At 42.4% G+C, this 27,080-nt stretch overlaps 2 protein-coding genes and 1 long non-coding RNA gene across 4 annotated transcripts in view; 2 read left to right on the forward strand and 1 right to left on the reverse strand.

Annotated features, from left to right (window-relative positions):
• The window catches only part of FILIP1 (filamin A interacting protein 1), a 284,939-nt gene extending 276,321 nt beyond the window's left edge, over positions 1–8,618 (forward strand). The window contains exon 7 of one of the 2 annotated variants that reach the window (XM_058661296.1): positions 7,721–8,068. Coding sequence is in view for 1 of the 2 variants with exons in the window: in XM_004580454.4 (XP_004580511.2) it covers positions 7,721–7,761 (41 nt within the window). In the remaining variant the exon portion in view is untranslated. Of the gene's footprint in view, positions 1–7,720 lie in introns of both variants that reach the window. The other variant, XM_004580454.4, reaches the window with a different exon arrangement.
• On the reverse strand, positions 1,005–26,751 carry LOC131479865 (uncharacterized). Its single transcript, XR_009245139.1, has 2 exons — positions 26,625–26,751; positions 1,005–1,155 (listed from the first exon to the last, which is right to left on the reverse strand). It is a non-coding gene; the product is annotated as an uncharacterized LOC131479865 (long non-coding RNA).
• The window catches only part of TMEM30A (transmembrane protein 30A), a 44,274-nt gene continuing 43,870 nt past the window's right edge, over positions 26,677–27,080 (forward strand). Inside the window, 1 exon segment of the mRNA XM_058661339.1 lies at positions 26,677–27,079. Within this exon segment, the coding sequence (XP_058517322.1) occupies positions 26,907–27,079 (173 nt within the window). The 5' untranslated portion in view covers positions 26,677–26,906.

The raw sequence follows: 27,080 nt of genomic DNA on the forward strand, positions 1-27,080 counted from the left end.
TTTTTTACCTATAATCTCGTAGCTCCCAAACCTCCATCTCCAACTGTGAATCCAACTCTGCATCGTGTATCTCCAACTCCATCTGTCTAGAACCTGTCCTGAATATCTCCCATCTTTCGTGCAGCTCTCCTGCTTCTCATTTCTCTCCCCCGCCCCCACTTCAGCAGAGAGATCCTGATACACCCAGTCAGCCATTCATGCGGAAAAATTCCATCAGCCCTCAAGGAGGTTCACTCGATAAGTGCTCCTCGTTCTAGCCCCCAACGTCTTCTCTTAGCCAAACCTACCTCTCCAGGCCTGCCACCACTACTTGAGGTATTATTAATGGCATATGAATTATTCTGATAGCCTTCTAACAGGCTTCATTCATCTACAGCCTCAAAACTCTCAGATTCAGTTTTCGTTCTTTTTTCCACAGTGTAAGTTGATTATTTGGAAACCTTCTAAATGTTCCTCCTTTGACTACAGAATACAGTGCCAGCTCCTGCTGTGGCACTTGAGGCTACCACCTGTGACCAAGCTCCCTCCCGCCCCACCCCTCCCTCATCTAGTCTAATGAGCACATCTGCCATTCCCTCCGCTGGACCCTTGTCCTCCAGACTAGGGAGTTGCTTGTTGTGTATCAAACCCTGCCCGTCTTCCTTGCTTGGTTCACTTTGTTCCTTCTCTCTGAATTGCCCCTTCTCCAGTGGTTTGCCCTTCTTTGTTCAGAACACTGCCTCCTGTAGGAGGAAATCTGTTATTTCAGAATCTTTTGGTTTATAGCCTTCCAGTGCCATAAAGCGCACACACACACACACACACACACACACACACACACACCCCTTGGCACTCACTCTACAGGGAAATAACACTAGCACCTGAAGAATGACATGAAGTAGGGCAACAACAAAGCACTCTCAAGCTCTCCCTTGGTCTGCAATGCAAACCTGTGAGAAGTTCATGGAAGGAACCAGAAATTAATGTGTGAGGACATGGGGATAAAGAAATGGCAGAAAACTAGGTGGTTTCATTCTGTTGTATAAGTTAACGTCTGTTTTCCTCTGAAAGCACAGTGGCAGGTAACGGATGCAGAAAAGCCAGGAGTCCTGGACTCAGTGGCCGGGGGTGGGGGGTGGGAGGTGAGGGAGGAGTTCTTCCCCTGAAGCCACCGCACTGTAAAGAAAAGAGGAGATGTGAACACTCTTCTGTAAAGCATGAACATACTTACATGAGTCACAAATGAGTAATTTTCAGAGGTTTGTTGTGCTCCTCGAGCTCATGAAAGATCTTCCAAAGTAGGACAAAGAAGCACTGAACACTGAGTGGGGCCAGGCAGGGTTTAGATTTCGGATAGATATCAAGGAGAAGGAGGTTACTGAACAATGGACTGGATACCCGAGAGAACTGAAAACCGCGGTACTGGAGAAATACTCTGTACTGCCACCAAGAGGCTGTGTTACCTTTAGAAGTCACCTTACCTTAGCTATAAGCATCTGTGATTATGGCATTCCTCCCTATCATAACATACACCTCACCATCATTTAACAAAAAATTCCTAAGATCTTAGTACAATGCTTTTTCTAAGAACTAATGCTAACATGGCAAAAAGCACTTTCAGCCTTTCTGCTTGTGCTAATGTTGACGGTGTGTGATAGAACTACAAAATCACAGAACTGGACGGAGCTGAACCAGAGCTTAGAGGTCAGCAGGATGATGATTTCCATGATTAAACAATAGCAACAGCAACAGTGACAAAAGCAGTTTAAAAAAAAAAACAAGACTTCAAGGATTAGAAATGTCTACTTTGTAATGGTGAAGCCAGGATCAAAATCAGTTCCTGATTCTCCTTATATAGTAGTCATTATTTTATATGATAAAACTATTTCACAGGAGCAAAGTGTAAGCTTATTTAAGTATGTATTTACACATAGACTGAAAGACCTATGCCCATTACACCAAAATAAAATTGTCAAATGATTTTAAGATAGTGAGACATTTACATAGAAACTAGGTGCATAAAAACCCTCATAGCAGTGTCTGATGGTAGTTTTCAGTCTCATTTTCCTGATGCTTTATAATTAGCCAAAGACTTAACACAATCTAGAAATTTAGCTTCTGTGTCCAAAAAAGAGTAGAAACTGTGTGGCTCAGAATTTTTCCTATTTTCTCTCCACTAAATTTTCATTTATTGTTAACTTTATGCATGGGAAAACAACCTCCAATTTACTTTTATCTGGGAAACATATTGACCTCCCAGAAGAAAAAAAGTTATCAGTCAGTATTTACTCCTGCAATCTGGGGGAGGCTAAGAGATCATCTGGATTAATGGAGGGGTGGGAATTGTTTTGCAAGAAAGCAATAAACTATTAGGTCATTGACAAGGCCCAAGAGAATTTATATCCTTTGGTTCAAAAGTTTTCTGCGGCAAGAGAGAACTGATTAGCGGAAGTATTTTTAATTAACACAGCTGAATCCAAAAGAAGAACTACAAGTCCAACTCAACAGAGGAAGTTTGTTGAACTTCCTATTTAAAGCAGATGTTTTGTCAGATGTGTGATTAACTTCTGAATGTGGTAATAACACAATTGAACCTAAACCAGTTTAGAGAAAGGAGACACTTGAAAGGAAGCCGCATCAAGATTCACCTACTTCCAAAAGGCATGTAGAATGTGGGGGGTTTCTTTTCTCTTTTTTTGCAGGTGGCTAATTGCTCTGGAGGCAGCAAGTTCAAAGCTGAGGTTTGGTGGCGGTGGAGAGGAAGAGCAGGACATCCCTGACCTGGTACCATGCCTTCTAGACGTAGCCCCTGGTAGGAAGGGGACACAGAACACGGGAAGCAGGTAGTCAGCCACTCAAGTGATGCCAAATCCAAGAGAAAATATTTTCTCTGACTTGGATGAAACAGTGCTCCTCTGCTGATGTGAAGTCCTGCCATTAAGTTGAACTTTGCTGTGTTCAAGTGACCTTGTGTCACAGAATTCTAAAATTCATAACTTCAGAGTACCTTTGCAGAGTTGGGCTGGGTGTAAATGAGAATTGGGCCAAGTGTGAAAACATGCAGATCCTGGGGGGTTTTGCCTCTTAGAGAATGCATCCTCCCCACTTCACAGACAGGAGCTCTCCTGGGAACAAACAACTCAGATTTTGCTTCAGTTTTTCACCACTGTAACACTCAGGAGACATTCTCCCTGAATTTTTCTCCAAATTCTGTCTTATTTGTACAGCTTTGTAGCTCAACTCCTCAGCCTGGCCAGGAGCTTTGGGATACTAGCCATGAAGATGAATACCTCATATGATAGGAAATCAGCTGTGCTTGAGAATTTGATAAGATATTGAGCTTCTGTTCACTGAGGTTATCTAAAAGCTAGTGTAACGAATGCATTCTAAAGCTTCATCATTTCATGATGTCAAAATAACACATTAGGTATTTAATGTTGTTACCTGAAGTTTCATAAGGAGGAACGACCATCAAGATAACTTGAAAGAAACACATAAAAGAGTGTGCAAGTACATTTCGAATTTTTTTTTTTTGACAGTGTGTTTGAGAGGCAGAGAGGGGGGGGGTGCGGGACGAACGAAGGGATGAATGAATGTGGGGGAAAAGGCACGCCCATTGGCTAGCTCAATCCTTGAATGGCCACAGTAGCAAGGGCTGGGTCAGGCTAAAGCCAGGAATTAGAAATTCAGTTTCCATCTTTCATGTGAATGGTCGGAAACTGACTATTTGAGACATCACCTACTGCCTCCCAGGGGATACACAGCAGCAGGAAGCTGGAATTGGGAGTGGAGCCAGGATATCAAGGACAAGCATTCTGATAAGGGATGCCTGTGTCTGTTCTATCATCTATACTCCCCAAACACCTGCCCTTCATTTTCGTAAATTGTGTCAAAAGTATATAAAAATCTAATATTCCTCAAGAATGTATGCTGATGAAGATTCCATTTTTTTTCTTCCAACTATGTTAATAAATGTCTGCATACAAACACCATAAATTTAAGTTTGTTATTTTGAGTTTACTAATTAGTGTGGCAATGAACTACTATCTTTGGTCCAAATGTGTCTGTTGAAAGTGGTACCAATCAGAAGAAAGAGTAAAACTACTAGCTATATCTGCTTTTACCATGGTTACTATAGAGGCCCAAATCAGCTACACTTAGTCTCATTCTCAGATAAAACAGAGAAAGAACAGGAAATGGATAAAATGCATTCACTTGTTTTGTAACTTCAGCTTAATGTAAATATTTTATTATAGTAAATTATAAAAAGAGAGGAACAGAATTGGGAATTCTGTCCCTCTTCCTTTTTTTCTCTTTACACAAACATAATGGTGCTATCTCTAAGCATTGATTTTTGTTCCTGAATATTATGAACTACACATGCATCAGTTAGTTTTGCTATGTAATAAGTTACTGCAAAATTTAGTGGTATTAAGTAATATGTATTTTTCACAATTTTGTGTATTGGATGGATGAGTCTTCTCTGAGTATGTTCAGCTGAGATTGGGGGAAAATAAAGATTATATACAACTACACATGGAATAAATCTGTTTAACAAGATTCAATGAATTAAAACTCATAGATTTTGTCTCAATGTCAGTAGAAATTATATATAATATCTCCATATATAGAAATATGAATTTGGGTTTAGTTGTATTCTTTCAAATGAAGCTTACATATATAATATTAAAATATCATCTTTTACTATTAAGGCACAATTCACTTAAGTTGGCTTGGCATTATCAAATATTTCTGAGCTAATCTATCTAAAAGCATATATACATATATATACGCACATATATATACACATGCACATACATACATACACATGTATGTATACACCATCTCTGAATTGCTGGTTTGCTAATTTATAATTGCTGGTTTGCTAATTTAATATTCCAGCCAAGATAATTTGTTTTGTGTATGAGTGCTTTTAAGATACATATTAATATCCAAACACTAATTCTATGCTGTATCTTAGTCAAAATGCCAAGAAGCTATATCAAATACTAATTCTATAAAGCTATTATCAAGGGTGGGTATCTTAAGTAGTGGTTAAGATGTCACTTAAGAGTTCCCATATTCCACTGAGTGCCTGGGTCAGCTCCACTTCTAATTTCAACTTTCTGCTAATACCAGCTATGAGAGATACATTATAGCTCAACTGCTGTGCACCTCTGGAACCCACATGGGAAACCCAGAAAGAGTTCTGGGCTCTAGGTGCCAACCTGAGCTAGTGCTCACTGTTGGAGGCATTTGAGAAGTGAACCAGCAGATAGGTGATCTGTCTTTGTTGTATACGTCTCAGATTTTCAGACAACAATAACAAAACATATTTTTAAAATAAAACTATCATGGAGGTTGAAAAATGCTAAAAGTAAGACTAGGTAATTCCAAGAACTAAGAGGCTTAAGCATTCAAAGAGAAAAAGGTGCAATAGCAATGAGAAATATTAATTCTGTGTGAGATGGTTTCTGATGCACTGAGGAAATAGTGCAAGCATGCTGAATCACATTGGTCAAAGTACAATTCTGGATTTTACTCTTTTAAGTTAATGTCTTCTATTTTTTCCTATTATGAGGAAATGAGGGAAGGAATGTAATTATGTTAGCAAAATTTGAAACCCAAGTCATTTCAGTCTTTAAAACCTAGTTCAGGGCCCAGCACCATAGCATAACAAGCCAAGCTTCAGCCAATGTTGCTGACATTCCATCTGGGCACCGGAACGGGTCCTGGCAGCTCCGCTTTCAATCCAGCTCTCTGCTAATGACCTGGAAAAGCAGCGGAGGATGATCCAAGTCCTTGGGTACCTGCATCCATGTGGGAGACCAAGAGAAAGCTGCTGGCTTTGGATCAGCTCAGCTTTATCTACTGCAGCCCTTTGGGGAGGGAACCAGGAATGGAAGATCCTCTCCTCTGTCTCTGTAACTCTTTCCAAAGAAAATCTTCAAACAATACTTTCAAATTTTTATCTTACTTTATTAAAGATTTTGTTTTTTTTTTTAACTTAAAAGGTATTGTTACAAAGAGAAGAGACAATGAGAGAGAGAGTCTACCCACTAGTTCACTCCCCAAATTGCCACAATGGCCAGAACTGAGCCAGGATGAGGGCAGGAGCCAGGAACTTCATCCAAGTCTCCCATGTGGGTGGCAGTGATTCAAGTTCTACGACTTACTTCTCACTGTTTTCCAGGCATGTTAGCAGAGGGCTGGGCTGGTAATGGAGAGGCTGGGACTCAAACCAATGCCCATCTGCTGACAACTGGGATGTCAGTGTTGCAGGCAATGCCTTAACTTGCTTTGCCGAAACACTAGCCCAGTTCAGAATTAAAAAAAAATAAAAGTACTCAGCGAAAAATAACATTTTAATCTCAAACCCTGATTTTTAGTGATGTAATATTTTAATTCATGGTTTTAATTTTTTGCCTGTATATATATTTTTAGACATTTAGATAGGCTGACATCAAAATAGTTTTTGAATAAAAAATATATATATATATAATTTCTCAGAGTTTTTGGTATAGTGAAAAATAAATATGTAGGTCTTAAAACTTTATAAAGCCTAATCGGCTTTCTACAGCATGTAAAACATTCAGGCATTGCCTTTTACTTTGCATTCATTTCCGTTTTTAATCTCAAGTGCATGCCAAAAAGCTGAAGGAGTGGAAATAGCGCTACCTAGTGGCCATAGTCCGGCGAAGTTCATGAGGAAAGCTTTTTCTTTTTCTTCAGAGGAGAATCCCTTATAGGTAATTAGCGTGTATCTGTAGATCTGTGGCACAGTGTGTTAGATTAATGATTAAATATTTGCTATGGACATAAAATGCAAATAATAGGCCTTGGAAATTAAAGTGAAAATAGTACTTGGAAATTTCTTCAGGCTGTAGATTAACCTGGATGTTTCTGCTCTGAATACATTGGGAATGGTGGGAAGCAATGAACTCTTAATGTGGAGACACCATTTGCAGATTAGTCATCTTCTTTCCTCTGCTCTGTGAAGCCCAGTGATAGAAGGACTCTGCCTCACCCTGCTTGTCAGTGTAGATCCACGGCAAGAACAGTGCGTGTAGCCTTAGCAAGTACCTCTTGAATGACTAGATGGAAAGTGAAGATGAAACGTGCTCAAAAAGGCTTCCTATAAAAGCAACACCAGGAAAATAACTGTATATACCAACTCTCCGTTATGTGGCTAGACCCTTCTAGATACCATCTCAACTGGTTTTGTTCTTGCTTTTATTGGAATGAATTTAAATATGAAAACATATGCCGTTAATGCAAAAAGAGACAAAAGTGATTTATCTGTATTTATTCACTTTTTAGTGCCAGATGATGGATATCTCCTTATTAAAATCTAATTTACACACATTTAGAAAAGAGAAATTAAGGGGATTCAGAACAGAAAAAGTTTGGCTAGAACGGGAGATATTCTGTTTTCTCATAGGGCTATATATATATATGAATACATCTATGAAATAAGTACTATCAGGTTCAAGGAAGTATAAAATTTGATTTTGTTAGAATGTTAGACATGGCTTCTCAAGGGCTTTCAGAATCTGAGATAAAGCATGTCAGATACATAAAGAAATTGCTCAAGAATTGTAAAGTGCCATAGAAGACACTATCGGACTCACGTACCTGCTTGTGTACTTAACACATAGTCTTGTGGTGAAATGTAAAGATTCTGACATAAACTTCTGATCTGAGTTTAATTCAAAATATCATGTCTGTCTTCTCTTTCTAGAAAGCATCATCGTTCACCAGTTACGTATGAACTCCAGATGATATGGCCAGCCAAGCACGTACTGGCTGTGTGTACTTTTCTGAAACCCTGTTGAATGGATATTTCCACCATCTGCATCATCACTGAAGTCTGCCATGCTACTGATCACGACTGGAAGCATTTGACTACTTCCAGTGATTATTTTTTTTAGGATATAATATAAGAATTGAAAATGACCTTGCTGATAATATGAAAATATATGTGGCAAGAGAAATTCAATCTTTGTGCCAAAAAGAATTTTTTTGCAAAGCATTCAGGTTCATGGGCACATGCTATGTAACTTATTTTTATAATATATTTTGTAATGTGATTTTTTTTCCCCTGAAGTGTTTCCTTTTTCATAGTCTATGGCACATCTATCTGTAGAACACACTGTCAGTTCCTCAAAGATTGGTATTGTGTTCAGAATGGTAACCTATCTTTTTTTTTTTTTTTTTACCAATTTGCTATTTCCCAAGAAAAAAGGTACAATATAGTTAAAACTCAGAAGCAGGAGATTCTGGTAGAGGTTTTCTTTTTTCTTTGTATAATACTGTGACTGTGATCATGGTGTATTACTAACAATGCTCTGCTTTATAAGCTAATCTTTAAATAATTAAAACTAGCTTTTGAAGTTGTTCTTTCTGGTATTCTGTATCAAGAACCTTGAATGAATTGATTTTCATATGGAATAAGTTCATACAAGGAAATGTGCCTGTTTCACCAATACGGATACAGGAACAGTTTTGATTAATAGTTCAATTATGTTTCTGTTTGCATTATTTACTTATATGTATAAGGCTTAAAACCCGGACTGTGATTTCAAGATATTTCTCACAATGTATCTCAGTGAAAACTTGAAAATAAAAACTGACCTAGAGATAGTCAGCATCTTATAAAATAATAGTAAGAGACATCCCAAGATAGACAGCTTTTGCCTCCTTGAGTTTGATGTATTTTCAAAATCACATGTAGGTTGGCGAATACGCTCTTTAAAGACAAAAAACACATGTATTACTTAAGTCTTCATGTCAGAGCTGCTGATGAATTTAGGTTCATATGAAAATGCACATGTAAAATCTACTTGAAACCCTCATAATTTAGTTTTTTAATTAGTTTCTTTCAGCGACTCAATGTGGACATTTTTAGTAAGGTCTTTAAAGATAAAACAAGAGTTGAGAGTTCAGTTTCTGATTGCAGAAAATCATGTATCAGGTAACTACCAAGATAAAGGAGAGAATGCTTGTGAGTACATGGGATAACTAAAGCCACTTATATAATATCATTGGTCCATTCTCCCGGGTGCTTTTTTATGTCTGGGCTAATAAATCCACAGTGGGCAAGTGGGGGGTTGGGATCCCTGTTGAGTCTCTGGGGTAGAGGAATTAGTGGTAGGTTTCTTTCCCGATGTAATCTTGGAACATTTTAAGGTATACCTCATGGAATTGGCAAGTCGTATACAACATGTATTAGAAATGAAATGGCTATTTTATATTAAAAGTATTCATTTTTTTAAAGTAAAATGAGAACTATAGTAAGCTTACATCAACTCGAATGATTGAAAAAGCAACACATCACCCTTCCATGATTTTAGTATGTGTATGCGTGAGGATTTTTGTTTTTGTTTTTACCAAGTTTTGTTTTCTGAAAATGTTAAACTTTAATAACATTTTCAATTAGCAAAATATTTTCTTTGGAATCCTGCTTTTTGATTCACATTTAAGCTCCCTCTTTGCCAGTGTTGATAGTTTTGATGATGAATGTTTGGATGCACCACAAATTAGCAGTTTCGAAGCAAACATTTTTCTCTACTTGTAAGAATTTTATTTACTAATAGTGAAAAACGCTAGAACATGAGACAAACAGTTCTTGATTCCAATTTAGACGTTACAAGTAAGTTACATGTATTTGGATCAGGAGGCTTTTATTGGAAGGAAATTGACAAGGAAACTTGGCGCTGGAAGAACAGGGGGGATGACGGTGCAGTCATTTAGACAGACACAGGTTTCTTCTGCCAGACTGTGACTAAGCCTGTATGCAAGCTCAAAGGGATCTAAGAGGCAGGCTAAAGGTGATCAGATTAATTTTGGAACGAGACAGAGAATATGCAATATTAACTGAAAATCACAAAAAAGTGAATGGAAAAAATCTAAAGAATAAGCATATAATTTTAGAAATAGACATCCAGACATCCAGACATCCACATCCAACTGGAAAAGTTGCACTCACATGCAACTCTCATACTATGCTCACATAATGTCTATCTTTTTAGTAAATAAATCCCCAAACACTAAGCTGAGCAAGATTAATTTTTTAATGGAACAACTCTAAACATTTTCTGAAATATAATTAGTGTCTCCAGTTCAAGGCACAACGCTGAACCAACTCTATCTTCTTATTTTCAATGAATGAGTGTTTTTGAAAGTATCTTCTGCAAAGATTTTTTTTTCAAGTATTTCATAAACTGTTGGTGTTTGATGAAGATGGTGGATAGACCAGAGATCAGATGCCTGGAATATTCACAAAATGTGAAGAATTAGAGCAACCATAAAAAATTCATGATGTATAATATTAAAAGTATTAGCAGAGATCCGGACATTACTGAAATAATTCACAACTTCTAAAAATCAGTGGAAAAGTAACAGAAAATAGTTTGTATGGAATGTATTTTTCCCTCTTACTCCTAATGAATTAATTTTGGCCAACTGGCAATTATTTTTGTATTTAGCATTTATTCCATAACTATGTAATTAATATGCTTATTATCTATGGAAAAATGCTGCAGATTCATGAATTTGAACAGAAGTGTTCTTAGATACCATGATATGATACATCTGTTCTCAGGTGTTGTTTCTGTTTGTTATTTGGGAATTTCACCTTTCCAGTCACAGATTTTGTTATTTTAACAGTGCAGATCTGTATTTATTTAATATACATTTTGTCTTAAAAAGATCAGTATAAGAGATTTATGGTGTGATCAGACATTCTTTGAAATTTTTCAGGTTTAGTAGGTTTTCAAGAACCAAAGACAGCATTGAAAAATTCTGGGAAAACATTTCATTTTCAAACCATTCTTAATTTTGCCTCTTTTTTTTTTACTAAATACCTGAGAAATTGATTATTTTTCACTGAGGCCAAGTGAATCTATGGATATGTACTTGTTTTCTATATGAATGTGATATTTTGCTTTCTTTACTGTATTGATATTATTCAACCAGTTAAGATATTCTGTTACTTCCACAGTCAACTATGTTTATCAAAATCTCACCAGAATGTGAGAAAAATAATAACTGTAACATTAAAGTATTGTGCAATATCCCTTTTTTTTGAGTTGGAACATAATATTCACAAAATTAAAACCACTTAAAATGAGCATGCAACCTTCTTTCCAGTCTTATTTTAAAGTAGTTTCTCTTCTGAATTTTGTATTATCTTAAAAATATAAGTTACAATGGGACTACTAAAGTAAGGGGTGGTTTTTCCTGTGTGTAACTCCATAACTTGATTATTTATAAAGGTAAAATGTTAAGACACTAAGATGGAAACTGGCTCAGGAGTTTCTCTGCCTTAATCTTCACCAAATGCATTGCCAGCCAGCATCCAGAGTATTATTCCACTGCTCTGGGCTGTCAATCTGAAGGTAATTCACTGTAGAGCCAACACTTCTGGGGCTTGGCCAGCATCCCACAGCTCCGTGTCTACAGGCACAGTTGGATGGTGGTTTGGCAAAGTGTGATGAAGTAAAGATGGGGTTGTGTTCTAATCCCTTTTATTTACTGTTAACAAAAAAAAAAAAAAATTGGTTCATGGTCATATCTCCCATCCTAATGTATCTTTGCCTGCCCTATTTGGGACAAAAGAATGGGTTTCTCTTGTTTATTATTTAGAGGTACATTTTTTTTAATGGGCCAAGATACCTAAATCAAGATGCTTTCTGTAGATAAAGTGCAGCTGTTAAGAGTTCCTGTCCCAAGACCAGCCTTTGTGGCAACTCTTCTTGAAGAGAGCCTATTGGTGTCCATTGTTTAAACACATTGGCTGAAAATAATCTGACAAAAAGACAAACGACAATCCAGGCAAATGGGAAGGTCTCTTCAATAAATACTGTTGGTACAACTGGTTGATAGCCTGCAGAAACAAAAAGATAGACCCACATCTCTCACCATACACTAAGATCAAATCTAAATGGATAAAAGACCTAAACCTACATCCAGAAACCTTCAAACTTTTGGAAGAAAATGTTGGAAATAACCTGCAAGATCTAGGGGTAGGTCCTGACTTCCTAAAAAGGACACCAAAAGCAATAGCAATCAACACTAAAATAAACAAATGGGACCTCATCAAACTAAGAAGCTTCTGCACAGCAAGGGAAACAATTAACAAAGTAAAAAAGCAACCCACTGAATGGGAGAAGATCTTTGTGCACTACATAGGTGATAGAGGGCTAATTTCCAGAATATACAAAGAGCTACAAAACAACCAAAATGCCAAAACAAACAAGCCACTCAAGAAATGGGCATGGGAAATGGGCAGACATTTCACAAAGGAACAAACCCAAATGGCAAACAAACACATGAAAAAATGTTCAAGTTCTCTGGCAATAAGGGAAATCCAAATTAAGACATCAATGAGGTACCACCTGACGCCAGTAAGATTGGCCCACATACAGGGAAACACCAACAACACTTGCTGGCGAGGATGTGGGGAAAAGGGAACCCTACTCCATTTCTGGTGGGGCTGCAGGTTGCTACAGCCTCTATGGAAATCAGTATGGAGATCACTCAAACAACTCAAAATCTGCATACCATATGATCCAGCAATAGCACCTGTAGGAATATATCCAAAACACCTGTTACACGAGAAACCAACATGCACTCCTATGTTCATAGCAGCACAATCAGTAATTGCAAAAACATGGAAGCAACCAAAATTTCCATCACCAGAAGACTGGATAAGAAAGCTATGGTTCATCTACTTCATGGAATATTACTCAGCTATTAAAAAAAACAAAATGCAGTTCATTGGGGCCAAATGGGCTAAACTGGAAACCATCAAGCTAAGGGAAATGAGCCAATCCCAAAAGGTTAGATACCACATATTTGCCTTAATTTAAGATGAAATGATGTCGGGCCCGGCGGCGTGGCCTAGCAGCTAAAGTCCTCGCCTTGAAAGCCCCGGGATCCCATATGGGCGCCAGTTCTAATCCCGGAAGCTCCACTTCCCATCCAGCTCCCTGCTTGTGGCCTGGGAAAGCAGGAGAGGACGGCCCAAAGCTTTGGGACCCTGCACCCGCGTGGGAGACCCGGAAGAGGTTCCTGGTTCCCGGCATCGGATTGGCGCGCACCGGCCCATTGCGGCTCACTTGGGGAGTGAATCATCGGATGGAAGATCTTCCTCTCTGTCTCTCCTCCTCTCTGTATATCTGGCTTTCCAATAATAACAAAATCTTAAAAAAAAAAAAAAAGATGAAATGATGTCAATATGAAAAATAGTACCTGTAAAATGTAATTTTATCTCAACCTCAAACAGCCTATCTCACATGCAATCAGATATTGTGAAGTAACCAACGAACCAACAATCAATGTGAGTCAGACTGCCTATGATCTACATCAAAGAATTGTAAAACCTAATATACTTTTAATACCCTACGTTATTCCGTAATCGGGTGGGAGAGTGGAGAAATCTTCCATCACCCTAGAAGGTATGAGGAAAATGTGAAATATTAATTATTTCTCACTAGGGTATTGAGGATTTCTCTGTACACCCCTCCTAAAACTGTTCTGCACCTAAACTGTTGACATATGTCTTGTTGGAGTTATGAGCCAGTCTAGACTACCCGAAAAAAAGCCAGGTTCAGCAAAATTATGCTTCAATGCTATAAAAGGCTAAATATTATAATGAAAATAGACACAAGACAGCTAAACAGTAATCTATAGCTATTTTAAGATGTATAGAACCCATTGTAAATAAACTAAAATTGAAATGTCAATGAAGAAGTCAAGGATGTGGTTCAGAACTTGCATTTTTTTTTTCTCTTTTAACATATTGGTTATCAATACTATGTCAATTAATTACATAACATTATAAATTGTTGCTGATGTTACGTTGGGGCTTTTAATTTATCGGGATGATACTCTGCCAGCTCTACCTTGAGACCAGAGATGGTCTCCCCAAGAAGCCGTTGAACTTATCTGGACAATAAAATGCTGGACTCTATGCTTGGTATATGCTTGCAATGAAAGAATCTCAACTGATCTTGAACTGTGGTAATGCAACAAGGTGGAGGAATCCACCATGGGGGGAGGGTTTGGGGAGGGGTTGGGGGAATCCCAGTACCTATGAAACTGTCACATGATGCAATGTAATTAATAAATATATATATATATAATAAAAAAGAAAAATAATAAAAAAATAAACACACTGGCTGAAACCCATGTATTAATCTCAAGACTTTTTAAAGTTTCAGATTTATTTGAATGGGTTTATTCCTTCCCTCTCAGCTAGAGTCCCCTTTAATGAGCAATAGGCTACTCCCTTTGCTTGTCAGTTTTTCCTCACTATAACGAAAATAAGACAAAAGTTTTATTTAATCTCACAGTTTAGAGACTCAAAATCCAAGATTGGGTGGCCCTAGTGGCCTGGTGTTTCACATAACAAATCAAGAAGCATAGAGAGCGAGTCCCAGAGCCAGCCTTTATAGGTGCTGATTCATTTCCTGACTGCTCCACTTCCAGTGTAGCTTCTGCTAATGTGCCTGGAAAGTTAGGGAAGGATGACCCCAGTGCTTTGGCACCTGCACCCACATATGAGATCTCCAGGCTCCTGGTTCGTGCCTTTGATCTGACCCAACCCTGGCCTTTTCAGCCATTTGGAGTGTGAGCCAGCAGATGGAAGCTCTCACTCTCTCTTTCTTTAACTCTGTTTCTCAAATAAATAAAAGACATCTTTTAAAAATTGTGACAATGAAAAAGCATATTATTAAAATCTATTGTTTAAATCTATGCTTAAAATATCTGATTGAATAAATGAAAATACTGATACTTCCCTTCAGTTCATCACTTGAGGCATCCATTACTAATTTGGATATTCCAGGCAAGAGCAACCTGATCCACAGATATTATATAGGAATCTAGTTAATTGATGTTCATGAGTCATTTCTTTTTTAAGGACAATTAGTCATCCTCTAGTTTCCTCTGGCATTATGCCCAGTATTTTTCCAGGGATCAGCATCTCTAAGGAGAAAAAAAAATTGTAGGAGCCTGAAATTGATTGATGTTGGTGTACAAAGCTGTCTCCCATTCTGTGTCTTTTAAAAACAGAACTTGCATATATATTGGATAAGCATGTATTACACACAATTAATTCCTGCTAGAAAGATGCCTTCTCCACTCCTCTTTCAGCTAATTTTTCTTCTTCCAATCTGTTTTGGCCTTTGTGGCCTTCCCTACACTGTCTCCGGCTTAACAGCCTGGCATATGCTTGGTGAAAACATCAGGGTGTTTCATAGGCACCTCGTTAGAGGCTCTAAACCACAAAGAGCTGCTTCTTCAGGGGCAGGAGACTGACAGTGTCCTATGTCTAATCTTCCTCATCATACTTTGTAATTGTCGGTGTTTCCTCTGCAGAGCCTCCACGCCCACTGACACTTTAAAGTGGGCATCCCCTAGATTAATCATGAAGAAATCCTCAATTCTAAAGGATGATATATTTTCTGAAAAGACAAAGATCTCTAAAATGGCAAACAGTCCAGGCTTCTTTAACCTAAGTGTGCCCACTGAGTTTCACTTCACAAAGAATGGTTACTATGAGGAGCTCTGGTGCAAGAGGCAGTGGAACAAACTGATTACAGAAGTGAACCAATTCAGCAGTTTTCAGAAATGGAGAGCATTAGAGATATCTGTTTCCATGGTAACCACAGTCTGCTGATACTTACTTGAGTAAAAGAACATGATCACTCAGGTATCCAGGCTTGCACGGCATGAATAATACACGTAGTATTAGGCTCAACTTTGTCTAAGTTTCTTTATTTGGATCCTCTTCTCTCCTGGGTGGAGAAGTACAATAATTTGCGTTGAGACCCATTTCCCTGGTTTAAGTTTTGACATCATAGAGAGCATGAGGTGTGGTACTTCTTTACTGTGTATAGACTCTTGTACACAATCTAAATTATATTGATATCATTGAATCTTTTTTTTTAAGATTTTATTATTATTGGAAAGCCAGATATACAGAGAGGAGAAGAGACAGAGAGGAAGATCTTCCATCCATTGATTCACTCCCCAAGTGAGCCACAACGGGCCGGTGCACGCCAATCCGATGCCGGGAACCAGGAACTTCTTCCGGGTCTCCCACGCGGGTGCAGGGTCCCAAAGCTTTGGGCCGTCCTCTCCTGCTTTCCCAGGCCACAAGCAGGGAGCTGGATGGGAAGTGGAGCTTCCGGGATTAGAACTGGCGCCCATATGGGATCCCGGGGCTTTCAAGGCGAGGACTTTAGCTGCTAGGCCATGCCGCCGGGCCCGATATCATTGAATCTTAATTGTTTCCTGGCAAGTTTCTCCCTCTAAAATGTGAGTTTACTGAATAGGTCAGTTCAGTTCAACAAGATTTACCTAGTACCTTCTCTTTTGCAAGCACTCTGAGTGTTTGAGATTTAGCAATGAATAAAAATAGTATCAAAATTTGAGGAACTTCTATGCAGGAAGGAGAGTGGAAAAAATATTACTTTTCAATATTACACAGAAATCCAAGGAGAGTGGTATGTGCAAATTGCCTTGGGTTCAGAGATCAACTCACGAAACTGACCAAGAGTCAAAGAAATATTCCTTTTATTGGCTACTGATCTGAACCTTGACAGATGAGTGTGAATTAGCTAAAGAGGCAATTTAGGTGAAGTGGAATATGAAATAGTGGGCTGTTGAATTATGAGTCAAAAAAGTGAAGAAACCAATTGTGCAGACTACTCCGCCTTGAAAAATGGCGCCAATAAAAATGATACTGTGAACAGGTCATTGGACCTCTGCTTAGCGCTTCACGGTGTGCTGGCTGGAGTTCCCTCCATGATGCTCCATGACAGCTCATGATGCGGTCATACAGATTTAGTGGCATCTGCTAAAAAAAAAGATTTTAATTTCTAACGCTCATTGAAGTTAACTTTCACACTTAAGTTTATGTTGTAAAGGCCATCCTTCAAGCATATATTGGAACTTTTAAAAAGAAATAAATCAGTGGCCAGCATTATGGCACAGTAAGTTATTCCAGTCTGCAATACCAGCAGTCATGTGGCACTAGCTCATGTCCTCGCTGTTCCACTTCTAACACAGCTTCCTGCTAATGCACCTGGGAAAGCAGCAGAAGATGGTCCAAGTCCTTGGGCACCTGTAACTATCTGGGAGACTTAATGGAACTCCAGGTTTCTGACTCTGGCTTGGCCCAGCTCTGGCCACTGTGGCCATTTGAGGAGTAAAGCAGTAGATGGAAGCTCTTTTTCTCTCTCTCTTCCTCTATCTACAACAGTGCATTTTAAATAAATAAATATTTTTAAGAAATAACATAAAAACCACTTTCCCATATCTCTTGGTGCTTCTCATGGAATACACTAAGCTCTTTCACTCTATTAAAATTTTTTTTGTTTCCACCCCACCCCACATGTAGCTGTGGCTGGTGGGAGGGAGGGCTGACTAGCTCACGACTCAGGATCTCTACCCTGCCAGATTCCAAGAGGGACTGGTGGGCTCTTGGGTCAGGTGGCCAGGGTGTCAGCAAAGTCCTCTCACCGCTAAGTGGTGAGCTCTTTGGACTTGGGGTGTAGGCTCATAAAGGGTCTGGTGGATGGAACAGGTGGGGGCTGGTAGGAACCTCAGGGTTCATGTTCAGGTGAGGAATGACTTCCAAGGGACTTCCATGAACATTGCCTCTGTTCCAGCAGGTAAGCAAGGGTGCTGAGACTAAGTTGTTTGGAGAGAAGAATGTGAGTACTTTTAAGGGTCAGACCGAAGTACCAGCTCACCTGGGAGGCCTGAGTTGGGGTATTTAGCATCGACCATCACCAAATACCACTCACAGGCACACACTGAGGCGTGGATGGGGACTTTCCTGGCAGGGCTGGACCAGTTCATTGAGCACATAAGTGAATCAGGACTGGAGGCAGAATTTGTTGTGAAATAACAATCTCCATTGGCATGCACAAGAATTGTGACTGGAAACAGGCATGGTTGGGGAGCTACGGGGACACCCCAGCTGGGTTGGGGTTCCCACTGGTGAATGTGAGAGTCAGAATGGAGGCAGTGATCTGGCCTGGACATACATGGCTACAGTCTCCCTTAGCATTGGTGTGCTTTGGGTCTGGAGAGTACCAGACTGGGCTAAACTCCAGCACCACTGGTATTTGTGAGCGCCATGGAGGATGTAGAACAGACTGAGCTAGGTCTTAGCTCCTGCTGAACCATGTGAGAGCTGTGTCTGGATATGGACCAGGTATGGCTGGGCTGTAGTACCAGTGAGAATCGGAATAGGTTTGGACCAGATGAGCAAGGCCATGGCTCCTGTCAAGATAAGAGGTGGACAGAATCAACCTGGGCCAATGACCCACCGGTGTGTGCAACATCTGCCATTGGGAGGATACCTGATAGAGGAGCTTGGGAAACTCCTTTGTCAGAATGCAGTCCCTGTAGATGAGTGCAAGAGGAAGGTTGGGAGCTGCCCAAACCAGGCCATATTATAATACCAATTGGCATACATATAAGTCAGGTTTGGGGGCAGGTCAGGCTGGGCCAGATCATAACATCCACTGGCAGATCTGAGAAGCAGGAGGGAGCAGGAGGAGCCAGGTCGGGCCGCAACAATAGCCGGTTCACATCAGAGCTGGGACTGCGGGCTGGGCTGGGCCTCACTAGGTTGCAACACCCACTAGTATGAGCTGGAACTGGAGGCAGGTTGGGCTGAGTCAGGCTGCAACACCTGCTGGTGGATGCTAAGGGGAGGTGAACCATGCCAGTCAGGGGGAGGTGGGTTCTAATTCTGTGAGCCCAGGAGGCGGGGGTCCAGCGAGGCTTGGGTTGCCCGGCCCAGGTCCTTGGCTTGCCCGCATGGTGGTGGCTTTGTCCATGAGCCGCAAGGCTGGGGGTTCCAGCGGAGCCTGGATCATTGGGCCCTGGTCCTTTTGCCTGGCTGCATGGTGGATGCTAGATCCATGAGCCACAGGGACGGGAATTCCAGCAGGGCCTGGGTCCTTGGCCTATATCCACAGTGGGCACCAGGTCCATGTTCCCTGAGGGTGGGGAATCTGGTGGGACCCTGGCTGCCCCAGAGGTGGGGGTCTGGCAGGGGGTCTGGCAGGGCCCAGGTTGACTGTGTTACCTGGCTGTGTGGTGAGTGCTGGATCTGTGAGCGTCGGGGTGAGGGGTCCAGTGGGGCCCAAGTCACCTGGGTCCTTGGCCCACCTGTGCAGTGGGTGCCGGATCTATGATTTATGGGGGCAGGGCATCAGGCAGGGCCTGGGTTGTCTGGCCCGGGTCCCTGGCTTGCCTGTGCGGTAGGTGCCAGGTCCATGAGTCCTAGGGGTGGGGGATTTGGTGGGGGCCTGGGGCCCCTGGCCCAGGTTACTGGGCCCGCATCTGTGTAGGTGCTGGGTCTGTGAGCCCTGAAGGTGGGGGTCTGGTGGGGCACATACTGACTGGCTGGGGTCCTTGGCCCACCTGCAGGAACTGGTCCTCCTCAGTGGAAAAGATGTAGCAGTGTACAGCTGGCCCAGATCCACATGCTGGATATGACAGCACATTGAGGCCTGCAGAGGACAGCTGTACCATCCCAGAGGAATGAGAACAGAACAAATAGGACAAGTATCCCAGCTAAATGATGACAACGAATAGCTGGATGAATGAAAACGCTAAGATTGACTATGTCAGCCAGTAGACATTCACAGGGTTCCCTCATCCTTGGACTGGTGAGATCAACATTTCAGAATTATCAAAACCACCTGGGCAGAACCCTTGGCATGTGTGCCACATTGGGACCCTGGTTTGATACTGGGTGGCCAATCCCCATCTCTAGGTGCTGGAGTGGTTGGGAGGCTGGGTATGGTTTGTCCCCTTATCTTCCCTCACCTCCTGAAACAGGAAAATGAAATAAAAAAATCTGGAAAAGATTGTTCACACCCACTTTTCCCTAATCCTTGATTCATCCCACTCTGTTCAACTATGTTAACATCATATAAGAATAAATATTTAAAAATTATTATAATGCTTTTAATAATACATTTATTTTATTTTTGATAAACTTTTTACCAATTTTTAAAATTCGTTGTTATTGGGCCCAGCGGCGTAGCCTAGCAGCTAAAGTCCTCGCCTTGAAAGCCCCGGGATCCCATATGGGCGCCGGTTCTAATCCCGGCAGCTCCACTTCCCATCCAGCTCCCTGCTTATGGCTTGAGAAAAGCAGTCGAGGATGGCCCAATGCATTGGGACCCTGCACCCGTGTGGGAGACCCGGAAGAGGTTCCTGGTTCCCAGCTTCGGATCGGCGCACCGGCCCGTTGCGGCTCACTTGGGGAGTGAATCATCGGACGGAAGATCTTCCTCTCTGTCTCTCCTCCTCTGTGTATATCTGGCTGTAATAAAATGAATAAATCTTTAAAAAAAAATTTGTTGTTATTTAAAATAATGATTACATGGTTGACCAGGGTGGGAAGGATCAAGGTTTAGGGAAAATTGGGTGAATTCACTGCTTCCAAGTTTGCTATTTATTCTTGCTGTTCCTAGTGTAAGGGGAGAAATAAAGGGGAATACCACTCATGACTTTCCACACATCCCAGTACCCAGGGATGAGGAACTGCTGAAGGATGCATACCCATGTGAACCTACTGATTAGGATGCAAGGGTCCAAGAATGGGGGAAAATGGATGAGACAACTGCTTCCAATCTTTCTTCCTATTTGTCCTGTTCCTGGGGAAAGAAGGGAAAGAGGAGAGAGAGGAAGAGAGGGCTGCTCCCAGCAGCCTAACCAGTACTTGAGGATGTGGGACAGTCACTCAATGTTATCCTAGGGTTCCCCTTGTGGAGCCTGTTCTGAGGGTACTGCTTAAGAAGTTTTGATAGTTCTGAGATGCTGTTAATTTTGTTGTTCCAAGGTTGAGGAAATCCCTCCAAAGTCCACTGACTGCCATGTGTTGTTCACCTCAGAGTGCCAAGTAGCCCAGATAGCTGCTTTCAAAATTTGGCCAGGAGTGCTGTCCATGGTATTCTACCCTACATCCTTTATAGGCCTCAATGATCTGTCATGTCCCCGTGTGCATCTGGGCAGGCCATCCACTGCACAGGCATCAGCAACGAAGAGGCCCAGATCTTACACATGTACTCCATGGTCAGACCCAAGATTCTGTGACTTTCACTATGGTTGGAGTTCTGAGTCCAGCAGTCCAGTTTTGGGGGGGGGGGGTTTCCAAAGAAACCGTGTCAGAGGTGACCCCAGACCCGACTCCTGTGTGCCAGCCAATGTGGGGTCTGGCTCTGCCCATCGCCCACATCAACCTACACACAGTGGGGGTTACAGCTGCCCAGTCAGTTCTGTTACCAGCCCCATCTCATATGCAACTCAATGGATGCTGTGGCCCACCTCAAACCTACCTACCACACCACACCAGCAGGAACTGCAGCCTAGTTGGGTGGCCCCCAATAATTCCCACCAGGCCTGTCCTCAGCCCTTGTTCCTGTGCACACCTATATTTGCAGCAGATAGATCTGGTCTGTCCTGCTTCCCATATGGCTCTCATACACATCAATGGGTACTGTAGCCTAACTCAGTCCAACTGATCTCACTATCCAATCCACACTCATGCTGGCGTGTGCCACCACCTGTCCAGCCAGGTCTGTCCCCAACCCTGGTTCTCATGCACCCAGTCCCAGCACCTGCTAGCTGACGCTGTGGCAAAGAAAGAACATCCCGCATTTACTGTGGCTCACTCATGAACCAGTAGATATGGTCACTTAGCCCAGCCCGGCTTTCCCCCTAACCCAGTTCAAATGCAGGTCAACAGGAGTCGTAGCCCTGCCCAACCTGGTCTGCCCGTTACAGCTCTCACATTAGATAGCACGAGTAGTGGCCCAGCAGGGGAACCCCCCCAGACTCCCTACTGGGTTTCCATCCATCCCCCCACCTGGGTCTTATGTGCGCTGGTGGTTGTTGAGACCCAGTCTGGCATGGCCTACCTCACCTCAGCCCAGCCTGGATAGCTCCCTACCCAGCCTTATTGTGAACTAGCTGGGGTTACACTCCATCCTGTTTCTCACATCTGCCGGTTGGTGTTATGAACCGGCCCAGCCCCTGGCTCACTCCCAAACTTGAGTCACATGTATGCTGTCAGGTTCTGTAACCTGGCTTTGTCTGGGCTACTCCCAGCCTTGATTCCTGTGCTCATCTGTAGGAACTGCGTCCTCAGAGAGGAGTTTCCCAAGCTCTTCTATCAGGTCTCCTCCCAATGGCAGATGCTGCACACAATGGGTCACTGGCTCAGCTTGACTTGGCCCATCTCCTGTTCTGGCAGGAACAGTGGCCTTGCCTCACCAGCCCATGCCCATTCTGGCACTTATTCCTGGGTGCTAAAGCCCAGCCTAGCCTTCCCAACCCCAGACCCAACTTTCATGTGGTTTAGCAGCTGCAGAGACCTAGCCCAGTCCATTCTACACCTAGCCCAGTGTTGCACACACCAAACATGGGCCACACACCGTTTGCTGTCCTCATTCTGGCTCTCAGGCTCAGATTTGCAAGTCTCACTGGTGGCTGCTACAGCCTACCCCTGTCTAGTCTGTTTCCATCCCTGGCTTTCATGCAAATTGGCAGCTATGATAACCTAACCCAGCATGGTCTGCACCCTATCCTGGCTACTGCATAAGCCAGTGTGCTTTGGTTTGGCTTGACCCTGCCTGTTTTGCATACCTTCTGCTTGCCTGTCCCCCAGCCCCCCAAAACCAAGCCCCACACCTGCCAACAAATACAAAAGCTTTGCCTGGCCTGGTCCACACCCAGCCCTGACTCACATGCTGACCAGCAGGAACTAAAGTCCACCAGGGGAGTTCCCCCAGTTTCCCTACCAGGTCCATTCCCAACCCTGGTTCTCACGAGTGCCAGCAGATGCTAGGCCGTTATCACACATAACTTGCCTCCTCTGTCTTGGCCTTTTGTGTGGGCTGGTGGATGTTGTGCCCCAACCCACCCCACACTCAATTCTTGGGTGTGCTATAGGTGCTGCAGCCTGGACCAACCCAGCCTGAGCCAAACCTAAGTACCTATTATTCTCTTGGGGTTCCACAGTCATGCCTAGCTCAGCCCATTACCAACCCCAGGTCTTGAACAAAGAGCAGATATTGCAATCCCACAGGGGTGAGCCCATATAATCCCCACAGAACCTGCCCCTGGATCTGATTCTCTTGTGTGCTGGTTAGTGTCATGATCCAGGCTAATGTTATCCTCCCCATGTTCTGACACTCACTGGTAGGTACTTTAGTTTAGCCCGGCCAGGCAGGCCTCCCAGTCTTAGCTTTAATGTGTGCCAGTGGGTGGTGGTCAGCTGTGGTTCATGCTAACTAGCCCAGCTCTGGTCTCCTGTTTGGGTGGGTGAATCAATCTGACCCAGAAAGGACCTCTAGCTTCCCTCCTCAAAACTGCTCAGTCTTAGCTCCCTTGCTTACCTGCGAGTACAGTGGCTTTGTTGGTGGAAGTGCCCAGAAGTAATTTCTCACCTGCAACATACTCCCTCAGCACTTCTCCCTCCCACAGATCCCATACCCGCTTCCCTGAGCAATCCAGTCCCTGCACCTGGGAGTGCATGGGTTCCCCAGCTTGGTCTTCCTAAGCCCAGTCTTCCATTGTGCTGGCATGCTGACCTGGAGCTCTGCCTGCCCACGAGGGACTCAACCCTTCTTCAAGTGTATACCCAAGACCCCAGGCCCAGTCCACCAGCACACCAACATGGAGCCTTTCCCTTCCCACTCTCCACCCACCCGTTGGGCTGAAACACGTGCGCAAGTCCTCAGGTCCACTCCAAGAACTCCCAGCAAGTGTCCCCAGGCCCTGGAACTGGTGGAAGAGTGAAACCTGCAGTGGCTCCATCTGTACAAGGTGGAAGAAAGCCGCTGGTGGCTCTGTCTTCCCTCTTTTTTTTTTTTTTTTTAAAGTAATTTCACTGTTATACATGTAACAGATATCAGTTGACTGCCAAAACACAGAGCTGACAAGACTGTATTTGAAGGTATGACCACTCTATAATTGATGGCATCTCCCTAAAAGATATGTGCCCTGGGGAGGTAATCAGCTGATTATATGCGGTGAAAGTCAAAGAAGTCTGAGGCCTCTTTTAGAATTATGTTCCTTTACTTGAAGGAAGTTGTGAAACTTCAGAATTAAACACTCATTTCTCTCCTAAAACATTTAGATGTCTACTAAGAAATTTTGTAGTCATTCTTCTAGTGATACTACCCATTAAGCTAACCTGTTTGACTTTTATTTCTGATTACTGACTGGTTATTTAAGAGCTGCGAAATCTTTCATCACCACCAATGACATCAGGCTTATCAACCTCCCAATGTGAGAACAAAGGCATTTGCTTGAACATCTACCTGAAAAGGTTTAAGCACAATGCCACACAACAATCAACAGCAGACAGATCTTGCTGTCTCTGTAAAACTGCCTTTCCACTAAAAATAAATCTTAAAAAATAAAATCCAGAGAGTGAGTCACATTAGTTGAAAGCCAATGCCCAAACTTTTACAGGATAAATGAGGGAAACTAAAAACTTAGGTGCTCATAATTTCTAAGATACACTTTTTCAAAATGATTGCAATCTTAAGAATGCAAGACAAATATATCAGTATTTAGTTTTCAAAAAGCATATGCAAAGAATTTAAAAATGTTTCATTTGGATACAGATTTGAAATCACGCCTAAGTTTTTCCTAATTTGTGTTTTTCACTTCTACAAGACCCATTTGGCTTACAAAGGATTCTCTTGGGAATTTAGGAGAGGGTGAGATGGAAGACAGGAGACTGACTTTCACAGCTGTGCCGTGCCACCACAATGTGCTTCTGCACCAGCTAACATTGTTTTCACCTCCACATCGTTTCAAGGCACTCAGACCTTCCTAACAACCTTGGATACTCACTGATTTATGACAATCTTCACTGGGCAGTCTTCATTTTATACACTGAACTAGAAATTTAAATATATGTATTTCTGAAAGAGAATACTTGTCTTTAAATGACCAAAATATTGATTTTCAAACTGTTGTGTAAAGAGTGACTATGAGTATTGATAACAATGTTTAAATGCTACTCAAATGATCGTCCGCCTGTTGATTCCTGGTAAAATTTATGTGGCTGAATGACATTTATTACTGCCATCAAGTCAACATCTATGCAAGCAAGTAAATACGAGAGGCGAAACATCAGAGTAAAATCCAAAGTGATAGAACAGGTACAAACCCAACAACCTGAGAAGCTGTGTATGTTTAACTTTTGAAGGGGAAGTTTTATACAACTTTTAATTTTCATGTTATGCCATTGAACTAAGTAATAACATCAAAGAAAAACGAATAGGAGAGTAACTATTACATAACTTAAGGAATGTGGAAGAAAGAACTAAAATTACTTATTTTATTATTTGCTCAAATTGCCTCAAGATTTGCTGATTTGTTAGGTTTTAGTTTTCTGGCACCCATTCACAGTCAACCCATTTCATTTCCATCTGTAATCCTGGATGGCTGGGAAATATGTTATCATTTTGGCCAATATGAGTTTCAGGGAAAACTGGAAATAATTCAAATTGTTTTCAGTGACTGGGTTTGGGTGAAGATTTTTTTTAAATTGGAAACTTGGATTTTTACAGAGTGAAGGAAAGAGAAGATTTTCCATCCAATGGTTCGCTCCCCAAGTGGCTGCAATGGCCGGAGCTGAGCCAATCCGAACCCAGGAGCCAGGAGCTGCATCCGGGTCTCCCAAGCAGGTGTAGGGTCCCAAGGCTTCAGGCAGTCCTTGATTACTTTCCCCCACAATCAGGGAGCTGGATGGGTATGTGGAGCAGCTGGAGTCTAGGTAGAGCAAGGCGAGGATTTTAGCCATTGAACCACTGTGCTGGGCCCTGGTCTGGATTTTTAAAATGTCAGTATAGTATGGATTTTAACTTTTTAAAATTTTACATACAATACAGATTACAGGAATTTTGGAAAATGCAGGAAAATGCAAAATAACAGTGAAAAAATTGCCCATCAAGTGAATATACATTATTCAGTCAAAAGTCATTACCTGCTTTTCAGCTATTTATGTCTATATTGTTTTGGTATCCAGACTTAGCTACTTTGAAAAATTTCTTCTGACCAGTAAATATTTTACAATTAAAAAATATCAACTTAGTAGTATTCCATTTTACAGTAGCACCTCGGGAGTATGTTCCGATCTTTATCAACTTTTAAAAAAAAAACCTTCACAGTTAATTAACAACACTTCAAAAATAGTGTGCAAGACACATAAAAGTGGAAAAGTAACGTGAGCAAAAATGAAAGCAAAAATCAGTATTTGCTTGAAAGGCAGTGCAAAGAGGAAGGGAGGGAAGAGAGATTCCACCTGCTGGTTTACTTCTCAAAAGCCCCTAACTGTGGGCTAGGCTGCACAAGACACCTGGAACTCGCTCCGGGTCTCTGGGTGACGGGGTAGGTATCTGAACCATCGTCGGCTACCTCCCCGGCCCACAAGCAGACAGCAGCAGGGACTGCAACCAGGCAGCTTAACCCGGTAGGTCACCAGCCCCCTCCACACAATGACTGTTACAGGGTCTCGTCCACAAGGCTCAAGTTTGTGGAGGATTATTTTAACTAGGCCCAGTCTGTTTTATAACCTGAAGTCCTACCAAGTGTTCCAACAGCAGAGGTAAGAAGGAAAGCCTGTCCAGCGCTGGAGACACCAGAGGGAGGTCGCGCTCAGCCGCCCCGGGGGTGACGACAGGTCCCGGCCAGGCGGGCCGAAGTCGCCAAGCCCCCGGAGCGCGTGTGAGCAAACGCAGCGACGCCCGGCCCGGCTGAGACGCGCCTTATGGCGCAAGCGCCGAGCCCCCAGGCCCCCCCGCGCCGCGCATGCGTCAACGCAGCCACACGCTCTGCGTAGAGGCCCTCACTTTGTCGTCACAGGGCAGATGATCCGGGTGCGTCCCCCTTTTCCCTCCCCCGTCCATCGTCCTCCCCTTCCCCCTCCCCTTGTCCCTCAGTCTTTTCCGTCCTTCCTCTCTCCCTCCCTCTGGCGTCTTCAGCCGTCCCTCGCTTCCGGTCAGCGGCCGTCTGCGGAAGAGTGTCCCGCCTCTTCCGCCAGT

This window comes from Ochotona princeps, chromosome 1, assembly GCF_030435755.1.
Source record: "Ochotona princeps isolate mOchPri1 chromosome 1, mOchPri1.hap1, whole genome shotgun sequence".
NCBI classification, from domain to species: domain Eukaryota; kingdom Metazoa; phylum Chordata; class Mammalia; order Lagomorpha; family Ochotonidae; genus Ochotona; species Ochotona princeps.